Source organism: Falco biarmicus, chromosome 4, assembly GCF_023638135.1.
Source record: "Falco biarmicus isolate bFalBia1 chromosome 4, bFalBia1.pri, whole genome shotgun sequence".
In the NCBI taxonomy this organism is placed as follows: Eukaryota; Metazoa; Chordata; class Aves; order Falconiformes; family Falconidae; genus Falco; species Falco biarmicus.
In genome coordinates this window covers 62,962,927-62,979,323 of record NC_079291.1, presented here as the reverse complement: position 1 = coordinate 62,979,323, position 16,397 = coordinate 62,962,927, and the positions used below count along the sequence as shown (strand labels likewise).

The 16,397-nt window shown below is 48.5% G+C and overlaps 1 protein-coding gene and 1 long non-coding RNA gene across 2 annotated transcripts; one reads left to right on the top strand and one right to left on the bottom strand.

Annotated features, from left to right (window-relative positions):
* Positions 1 to 874: 874 nt before the first annotated feature.
* LOC130147621 (vigilin-like) lies at positions 875 to 8,038 on the bottom strand (the record flags this gene model as incomplete). Its single annotated transcript, XM_056335060.1, is given in 15 exon segments — positions 875 to 1,055; positions 1,057 to 1,082; positions 1,381 to 1,512; positions 1,678 to 1,753; positions 2,078 to 2,155; positions 2,157 to 2,185; positions 2,446 to 2,550; positions 2,852 to 2,991; positions 3,922 to 4,000; positions 4,452 to 4,556; positions 5,117 to 5,224; positions 5,439 to 5,645; positions 6,492 to 6,707; positions 7,181 to 7,387; positions 8,033 to 8,038. Coding segments are annotated over 15 exon segments (1,695 nt in total), but the record flags the coding sequence as incomplete, so codon positions are not given.
* A 97-nt stretch (positions 8,039 to 8,135) lies between these two features.
* LOC130147374 (uncharacterized) lies at positions 8,136 to 13,246 on the top strand. Its single transcript, XR_008821223.1, has 3 exons — positions 8,136 to 9,187; positions 11,588 to 12,290; positions 12,638 to 13,246. It is a non-coding gene; the product is annotated as an uncharacterized LOC130147374 (long non-coding RNA).
* Positions 13,247 to 16,397: the final 3,151 nt, after the last annotated feature.

The following is a 16,397-nucleotide window of genomic DNA, read 5'->3' as shown; positions in this document are numbered from 1 at the left end:
ACACTGACAGTTTGCGTTAGCACACAAAGTACATGTTTCAATGAACAACTGCCAAAACCCAAGTTCTCATTTTTTCTGGCCCTAAGCAGCATGTTAAGTTTTCAGCTATTCACCTAGAATTACTAGAATATTTTTTACTCACAATTCATAACTAATTTTGAACATGTAACAGGACAACACAGACAAACAAGACACAGAGCGCCATGTCAGTTGTTACATTCTAGGAATTCCCCAAATCTTAAGACACCCTAAATGAAGTTCTCAGCTTCCTAGACCTTAAGACAATCAAATATTCAAAACAAAGAATAAATATAAATACCTTTAATGCTGCGTAGAAGTCCTTGTCCACTTGTGTGAGAAGTCCAGTTGTAGGGGACTCACCAACAGAAGATCTAGTTGAGGGCCCCGAGGGTCCCCAGGCCCCTGGATTCCAGCAGTGGCGGAGAGTTCTCCTGCCTGGCTCGCCAAATTGATGCCAAAATGGCACAGAGTAACTGCTCACAGACCAATTTTGTCTTTAAGCAGCAAAGTTATTTATTTCGTGCAACGTCAGGGAGCTAGCCGATTCGCACCCGACAAACTAGCTCCCAAGTTTTCAGTGAAAAGTTAGGTATTTTATACAGTTTTCCTGAGAGGTTACACAACATCTTTACATACATAGTCATTTGATTTGGACACCCAATCATTCCATTCATAATAGGGGGGGGGATCTAGGTGGAATAGACCTTTCCATTTTCTTTCTTCAACTATTTCCTGACTTGGTCTTCTCTCCTTCAGGTGCCCACCTTATCTTTTCTAATTCAGAGTACATTCCTTTCAACACAAACAGAGCATTGCCATTTATTTATTTATTTATTAAGACCTTGTTCTCTTTCAAAAGGTGCAGCAGCTGTTTCTTGGCTTTCTCCACACCCTGGGCTGGGGCCCTGATGGTCACAGTGTCACTGCCAGAGCTCTTGGTGGGGAAGTGGATGTGGACTCCACCACACTCCTCCACGATGGAGCAGATGAAGCAGCCTTTGGCAACAATGAGGGAATTGTGCAGTTTGGAAGGAAGAGACCTCCACCTCTGTGCTGTTGGCCTAAGAGAGGACAGCACCAGCCTCTTGAGTCAAGCTGCAGAAATGTGTTTGCACCCACTTTGCTTACCCTCTCCCACCTTGCTAGGATCTTTATAGATCTGGAAGAAATGCCTGAGCAGAGGGCTTTGAGACTGGCTACTCCTGACAGGAGCAGTCACAAACTTCAGTTTACGAGTCAAGAACTGACTGACACATTTGTCTCCTCCCTGCCCTCACCCATTACAACCACATCTGTATCTGTGTCTTCTAGCAAGATTCTCCAGTCCCTCAACCGCAAAAGGCCAGTTGCTTCACTCACCAGCTCCTTCTGGATGACAAGAATCCTGTGGCGAGCAGCCTCACAGTTTGCTCTCTTGCCTGTGATAACAGTCGTTTCTGAGTTGCTGCTCTTTGCTGGGAGATCAATTTTGGTGTTGCTTTCTTTATGGATCTGCCACAAAGGAAAAAAAGATCTCAGAAATGTCCCATGTCAGAAAAAAAAAAAAGCCCTTGCAGGCCATATTTGACATCACCAATGAGCAGGAGAGCGCATCCAGTGGGATTTTGCTGCAGGCAGTGATCATCACAAGCACTTGAGTTAGGAAAGATAGTTCACCTTCTTGATGTTGGCGCCTCTTTTCTTGTGGAACTGTTTGCAGATGGGGACAGAAATAGAAAAGCTGTTTTCAACCCAAGGGAGAAAGGAAGGGAGAACTGAAGATTACACTGTTGTGGCAAGTGAGGCTTACCTTCAGGAACTCTGATAAACAAGCTTTTGACAATAGGCTTAGACCCCAGGAGGTTCTGAGAGACTTGTAGGAATAAACAAAGGCAAGTACGTTCTCCTATAGCCTTCACATAACAGGTACTACCCCCCACCTCTATTCAGCCGAAACAGCGTTGACAGCTCCCTCCTCTTGAGGTGTTTTAGCTCTACCCAAGCCAGCAGAGCTCTGCTTTGCCCCAGGGTTATCCAGGCATGTAGGAGGGAACAGCAGACAGAAGACCTCCTTACCAGGTCTGCCACTATCTTTTGCATGTACTCTGTGCACTTCACCTCATTTTTGGGACCTCTAAGTTGGACGATGTCACTCGTGTGCAGGGTCTGGGAAGCTGATGATAACCTGCAGGAGGTGGTCATTTACAGTCAATTCAAGCAAATGCAAGAACCCTTGTGTCAGACATGCAAAGGTTGGGGGGATCCTACACATCCCCTTTTCCCATTGAGAAAAGGGGAACCGTGTTAGCGGCCTCTGGCTAAAAGAACCATCTTCTCAGACACTTGCGCTACAGAGCCACTAAAGTTACAACTTCAGTGACAATAGGCCTACTAGCCATGTAGGAAATAACCCCTCTGGATTCCTCATCTCCTAAAAAGCCTTACCTCTGGGAATTTCTCCCAGATTTCCCAGATCCGCTCACCCTTCTGCCCAATGATGGTCCGGTGGAATTTCTGCTCAATGATTAGGTCCGCTGTGCGTTCATTTTCCTGATGGGAACAGAGCTCACACTGAGTGTTCAGCTGGAGAGCCATATACTTTTACTTACCGGTTTGCTGCCCGACAGTTTGCCAGCACTGTCCCTCTTTTCTCTAGACAAAATTCACTCTAGGTTGACAGAGAAGGGCTACCCGAGGGAACAGAGGAAGACATTTGTGAAGAGGAACTTGCACTTGTCATGAGATCCAAGTGCTCGGTGGGCAAGGGGCACACACTTGCACCTGAAGGTTACAAGGGAACACGAGAGCCCAAACCCTGCAGTCTCCCAGACATCACATCCTACCCACTTACCTTACAGGAAGAGAGTTCCAGCAGCTCTTTCTTGGCCTGTGGGACCCCCCGTGGGTCTCCTTCAACTCTGATCAGGTTGCTCTTCTCGTTGCCTGGGGGAATGCACACAGACACCTTGTAGAGGTCCTTGATCCTGTTAACTTCAAGGCAAGGACTGTGGTGACGCGGTCTGCTAGGCAAAGACTTACAAGCAAAGCACCTTGATTATCACTGCTCAGAGGCTGCTGAAGAAGTAAACCCACCTCTGAGAAGGGCTCAGTGGGGTAGGGTTGAGACAGGGGAAATTGCCTCTTCACCCTGGAGTTCAGTGAGAGCAGATCTGTGCCATACAAGAACCTGTACAAGTAAATACTGTGGCATCTACAGAGCCAATTGCTCACTTGTCAGAGCGAGGCATGTTTCTTCCCCAAACAGTATCACATTTAGAGCAGAAGGTAACCATTCATTTCTACCCCAGATTCTTTGCTGGGGAAGATGTTGCAGCACAATCAAACCAGTAGACAGCAAGCAAGGCCTTATCATTGGTCATACTCTACTGTCAGTGCTATATCACCTTCCTCCAGAGATCAGACCACACTGCTTCATCTTCCCCACCCCCCAATCCACAGGGCTATTTAACCACTTAGTGGGAACCAGCTACACCTGCACATCATCCGTGTCAATCAACCCACTGCCTCTGAGGCAAGGCCACAGCTGCATGTTATCAATGCTAATCAACCCACTGCCTTCATTCCTCTACAGAGAGAAGCTCACCAAGCAGATTTCCACCACCCACAGCTGGCTGCTAAAATGTAATTCACACAGAGCAATGCTTAAAAAAAAATAATCAACAAATTTCCTCCAGGACACGTTAAAGCAATTCCGCTACTGTTCAAGCTCCCAAGATACTTTCACACATTAAAGCCATCGCAAGGCCTCATGGCCCATTTCTCTCCTTGTACCACCACCGCTCCAGAAAAGCAGAGGAAATGTGATGAAGACAGCACACTGGGTGAGCTACAGAGCCCCTGATACGATCTACTAAACACAGAGTGTGAGCATGGGAAGGACTAGAAAGGCACTCCACTTACTGTTAGCTCCATTCTTGCCAATGAGGTGTCAGTGGAATTGGTGGTCAGCATTGATTTCTGCGTAATCCATCCGGTTGATCTAAAAAGAATTGTATAGGGCCAGGTAGGGTAGGCCACTGCTTCTGTCTCGTGCCCTAAGTAACTGCCTACTGCCCGTATTGGCACTGACACACCAGCAATCAGCTACAAGCACTTCTCCTGCTCTTAAGCAGAGCACAAGCATTCCTCTGGTTTGAGAAGAGAGCATTGTGCTCATGAAACCTTGAAAAGACTTACTTATATGCCTCTCCAGCTATAACAAAGAGAATCCTTCCTTCTCTGCACCAAAAAAATTTAATGCTGACTTTTCAAGAATGCTATGGATGAGTTTCATAACCAAGGGGTGTCATCCACCTGCCACACAATTTGTCTTCTGCAAGTTCGATTAAGCATGTCAAGACATCATATGGATGCGATAAACCCCTCATCACCTCTGCTCTGTTGCCCCTTCTTCCCCCAGTTTCTTACTGGAACTAGTAACTCCAGCTTACCAGATCCTTGACCATGACTTCAATCTGTTCCTGAGCCACGTGCACATCTTCTGTAGGTCCTTCCAAAGTGATGTTACCCTCTCCTCCAGTGAATTTGATGTGAACCTTGAGATGAAAGACGATGAATCTCTTAAGAATTTTCCAAGATCCAAGCCAGGCCAATGCTGTTGGTCAGGCCTACACCATTGATCCCTGCCACTAAGAGACGCGCTCCTTCCCAAAAAACCCAAACAAAATGCCCACAATTTTATGAGTCAGTAACTTAACAATTTTGGCCATATGGCAGTGCCTAGAGCCCAAGGCTCTGGTGCTGTCTCGGAGTCTGCAAGGGCTTTGGAGAAGTTACTCATCTAGCCTTTATCTAGATACCATCTAACTCACCAGGGAGAAGCCTTGTTGCAGTTGGCATTTCCAGGTATCCTACTACATCAGTTCTCAAAACAGCACCACATAAAGCTTCCTTGGAAGGGCTCAACCCAGGACAATAACATAGGATGAGCAGTGTTTGCAGCAGTAAAAGAGAGGGTTCCCTTTAATAGCAAAAATCTGTGCCATTTCCCCCTGGTTTTACCCATGCTAGAATACATCTCTCTCTTCCGTGACGAGTGATCTGGACTAAACCATTTTCTACACTGGGGGTGCTAAGCTAACCAGCTCATCCATACCTTTGGCATCTGCTGAGTTATTTTGGCCAGGTTCTGCCCTTTCTTTCCAATAATGAAACGATGAAGCCAAGAGGGGGCAGAGACCGAGGAGATGGTAAAACTGTTGGCCTGAGAGACAGAAAAACAGAGAAGCTGTTTGATGGACAAACTGGAAGAGGCCTTCACAACAATTCCGTTTCAATTCCCATGCTGCACCTCCGGTATTGACTTCTAAGCTGCACCTCTAATGGCCCAAGAGAGTCCACCCCCACTACACCTGTCAGTGCTCACAAATGTATCTTCATGGGACCTTCAAAGAAGGCCTAGCCCATCTTGTCAGTACCTTTGCATAGACTTCAGTCAATGCTTGCCCAAGTTTTTCAGGCTCTCCTCGCAGTATCACCATCTCCAAGCTACTGTCAGTGGGTGGGATCTCGACAGAGACTCCAGTCTTCTCCAAGATCTCCTGCAGGGAATTCCCCTTGGGGCCAATGACATACTTGTGCTGGGACTTCTTCACCTCCACTGCAATGGTAGTAGCCTTCTTCTTCTGTAGGGGCAGAGACACTGAGGCATCAATCACAAGGGAGTGGGGAAGGACAAGAGTGAAAGGAAGAGGCACAAGATGCAGTCAAACTCTGCACCCAGCAAAGAGCAAAGCCAAGCTGAGCACAGGGGCTTGGCAGTACCCTAGCACCCCTTGGACCTCTGCCTACAGAAAGCCTTGTGCTCAAAAATTCACAGGGGAAGTACAAAACTAGCATGCTGTGTCAAGCTCCCTGGGACACGACATGGAAGAGACCACAAACGCACACAGGCATGTCATTGTCCCCATCCCCCCTGTTGCACAACAGGGTTCAACTCCCAGCCGTCTCCCAGGCAGTGCTGTAATGCAACACTATGCAGGCTATAAGCTGATTATCCCTGTTGAAATCCAGACTGGTACAAATGCAGACCTAACCACGAGGAAAAACAGCCCAACAGCCCACAACAAGGATATTCACAGCAGCGTTGGCTGTGGGAAATAAACTGGAGTGACATTCACTCTTCAACAACTTCTACTTATGTAGCAACTTTGACACTGTCAGCTGGCCACCACTGTAGACTTCACACTTCTATCCTTCCTTAGTAGCACTGGTGTGAACAAGAGCCAGGGGAGCACTTGGTGGCCTACTAATTCCCACGATACAGAAAAGCGAGAAATCTGTCACCTCCCTGATACTATCTCCCCAGCTCCCACTCTGCCGAGTGAGGAAACAGTAAGATTCGGGGTCATGTACTACAAGGGCTGCTGAGCCAGATGCAACAGAGGGATGCGCAAAAGTAGAACAAGAAGGGAAGAGTGCCTAGGAGCAGGTGCCAGGGGAAGGTGGGAAGCTTTATGGACCATCCATACCTTCTCCTCATAGATCTTCTTAACTCGAGCCACAGCCTGGGCTAGCTGCTCCTTTTCTCCGGTGAAGACTATCTCTGTCTTGTTGACACTGGGTGGAGGAATGTTGATGCATGTCCCTGTGTCCTGCATGAGCTCACTCACCAGCTTGTTGTAACGGCCAGCAATGAAAGGGTGGTACACTTTCTCCATGTCCAGCTGCTCCACAGCATGCTTATCCTGGAAGAGCCCACAACAGACCTTGGTGGGAACTGCCCTCTATATTACAGTCTCTGCCAGGCACAGCTAAGTTCCCAGGGCTGTCTTGCCTGACACTCTGGCCCAAGCAACCTTCTCAGTTTGCGGGCTTGTAGATCTCCACCTCTTTCAATCTACAAATACAGTTGCTGCTACTGCTCCTTATTTACGATATTCACCCCTGTGATCTCCTGCCTTATCTCAGCTGGCACCTAAGACGCTTCACTTCAACTATCAAATGCTTGTTTTGACTTCAGAGATGGACAAAACACAGCACAAGAAGTTGCAGGACATGGCGGTGGTGCTCATACAGCCAGTGGCACAGTATACGTCTCCATTCAGGCTAACATTAGCCATTGACTGTAGCCATGGTGGCTACAAACTTCGACTATACCATGGGGAAGCAAAATAGCTGACCAGCTAATGCCATGAGAGAGATCACAGTACAGAGGTACCTGCTCAGCAGAGATAAGCAGGATCTCGTGCCGGGCCTTCTCAATCCCTTCTTTAGTGCCGCTAATCTTGATCTGGTTGCTGGGGTCATCTGGGTGGGGGATCTGCATTTTGCTTGCAGTTTTGAGCTTCAGGTCCTGCAGCTTCTCACCATTCTTTCCAATGACAAAATGGTGGTGTTCCTTGGGGATGGCAACTGTCGCTGAAGCCTGCAGCAGAAGAACCAAGCATCTGTGAAAAGCCTTGCCTGCACTGGCAGATCCACAGGAACAGAGCCAGGGAAAGCAAGTTAGACGCTGCTCAGTGGTACTACTGAGGAGCAAGCACAACGCCTTCCCAGCACATTCTGTTTGAGGGCTGACACTGTAACAGTGGATCTACAGTGCCTCTATGCCAGGAGTATAAACCCCACCTTTCCCTCAAAACCCTTCTGTTTGCACAGGAGTAGTACTCTGAATTAGCAAAGGCCTTCAGACACAGATGAGGAGGTGCCTATCCTCTAGTGTAAGACACTGCATCAGTACACCAGATAACAACTGAGATGACAGCTCACAGGTGGAGTTTATCTGAACTCTGACATCTGCTGCCAAGGCTACAGAGAACAAGACATACAGTATGACTCCTAGGAAAGAGAAATTCAACACCAGAAACCTACTGCAGGAGGCACGCAGCTAGCAGATGCCTACCACTACTTAAGTGCTAAGGTGTCTTCAAGTGTAGCACATGCTGCTCCTGGGACTGCTTCTAGAAGGCCCCACATGGACTGCATTCACATGGATGTAAGCAGTGGTTACATCTGCAGGGATACTTGTCAAGGCATTGCTTTGTCTGTGTCAATCTGTTTTGCCCTTCACATTCATTGTGGCACTCTCTCTGTGTGTATGTGCGTGTCTGGCTCTTTGGAATGCAGCTGCACGCACATGGGAAGTTCTATTTAGGTTAGCATAGGAGCAGCCCTCCAGGTGCCCACCTCATTCAGATCAACCAGATCTGAAAGGAGAAATCCCACAGTGTTCAGAAGCCTGCTGGCTCTGGCTGCTCCGTAACAGAGTGGGCAAGGAAACCCAAAGCAACTCTGCAGCAGAGATCACCGGGTGGGCAGGGAGGCAGCACTGTCTCTGTCATATAAACTCCCAAATTAGGGCCCTCTGAGTGAGTGCTAAACTCTCATTTTGTGTTGAACTGCATGTGTAAGACTTGTGTGCACAAAGGTGAGGTCAAGCTGACCCCTTGTAAAGTTGTCAAAATTGATGACTGAAGAGATTCCTAATTAAGGGATTCAGCCTTGGGAAGGACGGGAGAGAAAGAAGAGATGGTGAAAAGAGTGGCTCACGTCACTAGTGACATCGCAATGGCACCACGAAGCCCCGCTGGCTGTGGGCATACTCCCTGGATACCGGCCGGCCCCAGCCCGCAGCGGGAGGTTGGCCATCCCACAGCAGCACTGGCCCCGCATCACCACCACCATGTGCCAGCGGGTCTGCTGGGCACTGCCCCCATGCAGGAGACAGGTCAGGAGCGCCCGGACCAGCTGCCAGCGCTGATGGTGCAGTGGCACAGGGGCAGAGGTGCTTCTGGCGTTGACAGTGGCGTTGGTAATGGCACTGGTGCCGGCTGGCCCCATGGCCGAGGGCTGGGAGCAGTGATGGCTGCAGCCACTCAGCGCTGGTGAGGTGGAGATGTGCTGACACGCAGAGATGGGCTGAAGCGATTGCCATCCTTTGGCCCAAAGGCACTTGCATGCTTCCACTCAATTGCCTGCCTGTGTGTGTGTGTGTTCTACCCATTCTTTAAAAAATTGGCCAGAAAGAAAGGAAAGCATTTATGCACGCTCAACACAAAGTAAAGTTTGGCCTTGTGGCCCCTCTTGAGGCCAACCAACCGGCAGACATCCCCTAAGGATTCTCACAGGAGTCAAAGGCTTCACCATCCCCTCTCTGGAGGAAGAGGAAGTGCATGTTGCTGAAGCGACCACAGAGCATCTGCTCTGCTGTTCAGTGGATGAGCAGGTCAGCGGCAGCATGAGAAATGCTCCCTTGTCCAACATGTGCCAGATTACTCTGAGTTTGCAGGCTCTGGCCAGCAAGTGAAAACCAAAAGCCCAGGAAGGGAGAACTTGGCTGTGCAGGGTGGGGTGACAGCACAAGTGGAAAGAAACGCTAAAAGACAGAAGCAAGAGGCTTCTGGTGGCCAGAAGATTAAAGAAAAAAGGACAGAAAGGTGAAGAATGAAGACAAAAGATAAGCAAGCCCTCAGCAGCATCAGGAGAAATTTTTCCTACTCTTTGCTGGCTGTTTCAGGTGCAGGGCTCACAACATTCACTCTTCCCACTTGGCTTCCCACCACCGCCTAGAGCTGCCCATCACAAGCCAGCCAGAAGCTTTATCAGCATGAGGCTAACCTTCCAGACTTGAATTCTGTGACTGACACCACAACATTGCCATCAAACCCCAACCCAATCCCAAGTAGTGTTTCTTATTTTGGTCGGGGTTTTTCCCAGCTGAGAAAGATCTTTGGGGAGTTTCAACTCCCACGTTCAGTTCCACACTTACTGGTTCTGCTGATTCAGCTCTTCCAGGCTGCTCAGTTCCCCAGACCAAAGGAATCGCTGTATTCATGATTTCAGAGAGGGCTTCCATTTCCTCTGCCTTATAGTCAGCTTTCTTCGTTATCGAGTAATATTCCAGATATAACTGTGCCTTCCAGGCATTCTGTTGTGGAATATGTACCCCACCTTCATTCTGATCAAAAGTTATCTGTGCTCCAGTTCCTTCCATAAGCCTCTTCCCATCAGAGGCAGGGGACATTCTGCCATGGATGATCATTCATGTGTAAAGAAAGGTCTGGGTTCTCAATTTCCTATGGCAGCAATCACTGACATAGACAACTTCCTCGTAGGTCCTTTACAGCTCTTAGCACAGACTCTTGCTCCTGTACCAACTAAGAAAGTCACTGTTTCACTCCCCAGCTTAACTGAAGCCAGGGTTTCAGCTGGGCAGTAAGTATAATTCCTTCAGACCCCTGTTCCCATCAATCTGAATCTTCTGTACCAATCACAGGCAGATCTGCCTCTGCAACAGATGCAGGTGGGGGTATCTCATTAGTTGATTGTTTCCTTAGTCATCTATTTTCCCCGTGTTCTTTTTCCTCTCAAATCACACACTGATCTTTCTCCAGAGGGACTCTAGTCCTTAGATTTCCTCCTCTTTGTCCTCTTCCACGTTCTCGTCCTCTCGGGAAACTCCTTCCTGAGATGAGCTTTGGATTTGGGTAAGTGCCAAAGCTGGGGCATTTTGTTTCTTTTTATTTGCTCTTTTTTTTTTTTCTTTTTCTACCACACAACCCCCCCCAACACCCCACCCCCCCCAATTCCTCTCAGTTATTATAAACCTTTTAAGCAGTTTCTAGCAATCGAGTTACAAACATTTCCACACATAGCAGCGACCTTTTTGCATCTTTCTTCTTCTATCTGGAGCTGACTACCACACAAACAAAGCAGCGAAAGGCATTTATCCTCGCATCCTCTTCCTGAGCTTTCCCCAACACCATTCTTTTACCTTCAGCAAAAATCTCTCCCTATTACCAGCAACACTGCCCTGAAACCAGAAATTGCACATCCTCTTCTTCATTCTCCCCTTTCAAACTCCTTTTCCCAACACTACAAGCAGAACAACACCAAGGCAATTAATAATTATCTTCCCCTCCATCATTATTAATACATTACCATCAAGTATCATGAGTGTATATTTACTTCTTGTTCCATGATTGTTTCTCAAGGCCAAAAAACCAAACCCACTTATGGGACTTCTTCCCATTGTCCTTTGCATGTACCAAAAGAACATGAACTGCCATGCTGTATTGGAGATTATGCTTCCCTTTCCTAGGCCATTTCTCTTGATCACCTAAGGTATACAAGGGCCACCAGTGATGACAATATTCGGCCCATTTTGTCTGAGTGGGGGGTCACCCCAAAACTTGCTCCAGCATCTTAATAAACAACCCAAAAGAACTCTGAAGAACCAACTCCCTCTAGCAGAATGACCAGATCCCATGTGTACAAAGTTTCAAAATCATAAACACTCAATACCTAAACCAGACCCTGCAAACAAAACTGGACAGAGGCAAAATCCAGCAAACAAAGTCCAACAAAGTTTCACATGAGCGTGAGGCAAAATCTGGGCTCTGGGCATCCGCGTAACAGCATATGGATTGGACAATTGTGCACTTCAAATATCCCGGGGGGACTCTGACCCGCAAGGCGATACGACTTCTTTGTAAGCGACCTCAGTGTTTATGACCAATGTCGCTATTATCCCAGAGAGCTGTCACGGAGATTCATAGGTGTCATAGGGTGAAGCACGGGGTGCCACGGTGCCAGGCGCCAAACATCACCGTGCCCCATCCCACAGGGAGCAGATGCCTGAACACCGGCACCCCAGCATGCCGCTGCAGTGCGGCGGACGGCACACTCTCACTACCCTGCTGCAGCACTGGCCCAGCCTCCAGCCTCAACCACCCAGCACCCCGCGGCTGCACCAGCCCCACACCCAGCTGCCCATCCAGGTAGGGATGACAAAGGTAGGGACATGGTGGGGGTGATCAAGGCGGGGAGGGAGATGCTGAGCATTGGGAGGTAGGCGAGTCTCAGTTTCTGCAGGGAGAGCTGGGTGTGGGAGGGTTGCCTGGGGATGCTGAATTCAGCCCCATGTGTCAGCCAGGCTGCTCTCTCCCTCCCAGCACAATGACGAGGTGGAGCTGTTGGGCCAGGACGGCTGCACCTACAGGGGCCGACGGGACAGGCAGCTTCCTCTGCTCGTGGGCAAGGAGGGTACGGCCAGGGTACACTTGGGGATGGGATCCAGCAACAGCCAAGGGGACGTCATTGTGGGCAGGGCACCTCTGGGGTGCCAGTGTTCCCCCTGGCTCCCCCCAGCCTATCTCCCGCTGCAGTTTCCTGCCAGGATCCCTGATGGATAAGGCCAAGATCAGCAGAGGGACGTGCTGGACACCGGCTGCCTGCTCTCGCAGCCCTGCAGGGCGGGACCTCGTGCAGCCAGCTGGGTATGGCCCTGTCAGGGCACTGCGGAGGAGAGGGCACCCTTCTGTAAGCCGGTGGGTGGGGGTGAGCAAGGGTTGGTGCCCCCAGCCGGGCAGGGTGGGAGGGGGTCTGGAGTGGGATGGGGAGGGGTGAAACAGGATGGAGGGGGAGGGCTGGCAGATGGGGCAGCTGGTCCCCACGTTGGAGCTGTAGCAAGGTGGGGAGCTATGGCAGGGCAGCCCTGGCCAGTGTGGGACTGCAGCCTGTCTGCTTCAGGGTGGGGGCCAGGACCCCGTTTTGGGGTGTCTCTGGCCGGGCAGGTGCCCCTGCTGCCTGCCCCGTCCTGGGCTGGCAGAGCTGCCCGCAGCCAGCACCCGCCCTGGAGGCTGCAGGGGGGCTAAGCCCTGATTCTCGGCCCCAGGTACTGCCAGGCCAGCCTCATGCCATGGGCAGCTCTGCCAGGCACCACCAGGACTCCTCGTCCAGCCCCTTCGGAGTGACTCCAGCACCACGGCAGCTGAGCGGGACTGGGGGTCCCTTGCCAAACCCCCACCACGCCGGCCACCGAGCAGGAAGTTAGGCAGCTCCAGCCGTCAGCAATAAAGGATGACGGGCAGCCAAGCGCCTGTGTGGCCTGAGTGGGGTGGCTCTGCGTCGGGAACTTCTCATCATGCATAAGGGCGGCTGGCAGCACGCCTCGTTCTGCAGCCATGTGTCACCAGAGGAGCTGCTGGAAATGGCCCCTGTGCAATCCCCTCCTGCTGCCTAAACTCCTGAATTTCCAAACTGATCTCATTAACAGGGATATGCTGGCGGTTTGGGTCAGGCTGGGCCACCCTCTCATGTGGTTAGTTCTCAAGTGCCCACCATCTCAAGTCATCAGAACTGATGACTGAAAGGACTTCTCACCAAGGGAGTCAATCTGGGGAAGGAACAAATAACGATAAGAATACCATTACATAAACGACGCAGAAAGAAGTCTCCAAGTGAAAATGTTCTGGCTGCAAGAGGAGACGAGGCGATAAGATGTTGCAGTTACTAATTTGCTCTAGAAGCATGAAACTGGTAACCAGTTTTGTGCCTTGTTGGGAGAAGGGTTTGCCGGAGTCAAGAAATTACTCAATATGAGTTATGCATCTTGCTCAACTTTATTAGCTTCTAACACTACTTATATAGACTCGATACACATGCATATTCCCAAAGCAAAAATATAATTGGTTATTAGTCCCTAAGCACGCGCTGTTCTCACACCCCTAATTATCATGACTAAAAATAAGCATTCTATCCATGCAGCTATTTGTGTTGCTATGTTTCAGCCTTGCGGTTTGCTACTCCCTTTATTCCCATTTAACTCCCTATCTCCCTTGGCCTTGCACCTGCCTTCCCAACAGCTGTAGCTTGTTACAGCCAGGGCCTGTTAGCACAACAAAGTTACTTGGTCTCAGGATTCAAGAATAGCTCAAGGCTATTTTCTTGTTAACTTCAGCACAATTCTAATTACAGGCCTATTCTAATACCAGGCCTGGATTGTGCAGATCTTCAGGGATTCTATGGCCACGCTTCTGCAGCTATTCTTCTACAATTCCCCCTTTTTATTTTTGCACAAGCCAGGCCTGACTGGTTATGTTAAAAACTACTCTCTTTAAACAAGAAAAAGCACATCTAAAAACTAAAAGCATTACAATAATGATTATAATAAAGCGTATTCCTTCCATCAATAATGTCTTTAACCAACCTGTTATCCCCAGTCCTCTCAATCATTCATCGAAGGGTTTATCATCAGCAAGAATATGCTTCATGTTTCCCTGCAGTTGTGACAACTTATTGTGGATAGATATGGAATGATCAGAAAGGTTCATACAACACATCCCTTCAAAATCCTCACAACCCTGTCCATGTGCTAATAACAAAAAATCTACTGCAGCTCTATTTTGTAATGTAGCATGCCTAACACTATCTATATCAAGCAATAACGAACTTAAAATCTGTGATGTAAGATTAAATTTTTTCTCTCCCCAACACGCTAACCTTTGTATATTCTTAGCATTTAATGCAGTCATTGCTCCTGGCATAAATAGTGGAGGCTAAGACATTTGCTGTTACAGACTGCAAATCGACTCGGTCATTACATGTTTCATCAAAGGTGCGCAGTGCCCTCTGTGATCTATGAAATTGTGGAGGCATTTTCAATAAGTCTTTCATATGTGGAGCAAAGAAAGTCAAACGCCCTAAATAACATGGTCCACCGACAGGATACAAAGGAATCCCTGGCCACGCTCTATCCCCACATATCAAAAAGGCTCCTGGTGGCAACTGATAACCCCCTGATACATTTACATGAAAGCTTCCAGTTTTCAATTCACCCCAAATAGGTGAACCAGTTAGATTTTGAAATCCTGTATAAAACCCCCGTTCACCTTGGCGTGCTAGCCACAACCGCCACGGGTCACCAAACCAAATTACTCCAGTGCCATCTACAGGTTGAAGTGGTGGTACCGTGTTGCCGCATTCTGACATTCCCGCTGCAGTTACATTAACATATTTAACGGGCACAATGCCACCCAATAGGTCTAACTCCTGCAACGGTAAATGATGTGGCTGATTTAAATTCTCAATAACAGTTTTCTGCCACGCTGCATTACGCATAGAAGGCCAAACGAATTGCCCATTCGGACTCAGACATGTTTCCCTTTCATTGGAAGTCAGATTCACAGTTGCAACATTCCAAAAACTATCAAGATCTCTTTCATTCTCCTGCAAGGGAATACCAATTAAACAAGTTCTAAAGTGGTTGTCTGCTTGTTGCAGACTTAAACAGCAGTCTGTTACCCCTGTAATATTTGCCCATGTCACCCATATGTTTGTCCTAGGCAAGATGTTAAAAATACCTTGGCCAACAGGTAAAATATTCATTAAGACCATAAACCAAGTCCACCATTTGAGCATGTCTAATCCTACAAAAATGTTACTTTCTGTGAGCTCTCCTTGCCCACTCATTCTGGGCCTTCCTCCACTTATTGGCAGGGACAGCATATTGTCGAGGTATAAAAATTTTTTCACCACACTCCCTACTTATAATTTTAGTCTGGCGTTGCAGCCTGAGGCTGTCCAAATATCTGCAAACCCGCCACTGCCACTGTGCTCGATTCGCGTTTTCAGTAGCTTCAAACAGGGCAAACAGATCTCGGGCAAACCGGTGGTTTCCTCTAATCCATTCTCGCAATTCCCACAAAGGATTCCTCTCTCTAACTTTCCATTTACATTGTAAACACCCTAAGTCCATTTGCAAGGTATATTCAGAGACCCACCATTCAAGTTCACATAAGCCACAAAGTAATAGAACCCAGCCACATTCCCTTCGTCCACAATCACAGGCATTTAGGGAATAGTACAGAGCTTTGTTCTCTAGTTCCACCCGTAGTTGGTCACATGCATCCCTTGGGGAGGCCCAAACTATCCTCTTCTGTAACAGTAGCGATGCCTCCAATGCCAGGGGCTGTGTGGCCAGTTGCCACCGATGTAGCTCCTGCTGGCGAGCTTCTGGTTCCAGTTTTATGACTACTGGTATCAGCACGTCTCCACTTACTGGGTACCTGTCGCGACGGAGGGAAGACACAGTCGCTCAATATGAGTGATCAGCAGACTTCGTTTATTGTACCTTACAGTCACCTTTTATGCCTTGTTATAATTAGCTCATACATATTACAAAAGTTAAGCTCATTATTGGTTAGTTGCCTAAATACCAAGCCCGCCCCTAGTTTCTCTTCTGTAGTTTTCTGTTCCCACCTGCAACATTCTTTTCCCACCGAAATCTTCCTGTTACTGTGTAACAAGGACAGCCAAAGACAGTGTATTTTGCTTTACTTCAGATAAGCTGAGAGCGACGTGCATTTTTGTCCAGCCAGCTGGACTATGTCTATGTGACCCTTTTCAGCTAGCCAGTTATCCACAGGTACCCACACTGGACCTGTAGGGGTGGAAACACACATATAACCTCGACCATTGAACAAAACAGGGGCAGGACTTTCCATTCCCCTGACCGCGGATTTCGATAATAGACAGATAATTCAGTTCTTGGGGCTCCAGTATTTACACAAGTAGCATGAATGATAGCTGGGGGCTCTGAGTCGTCTCCAAACACACACAAGTGATTGAGAACAAACAAGGTTCTGTGTAGGTGC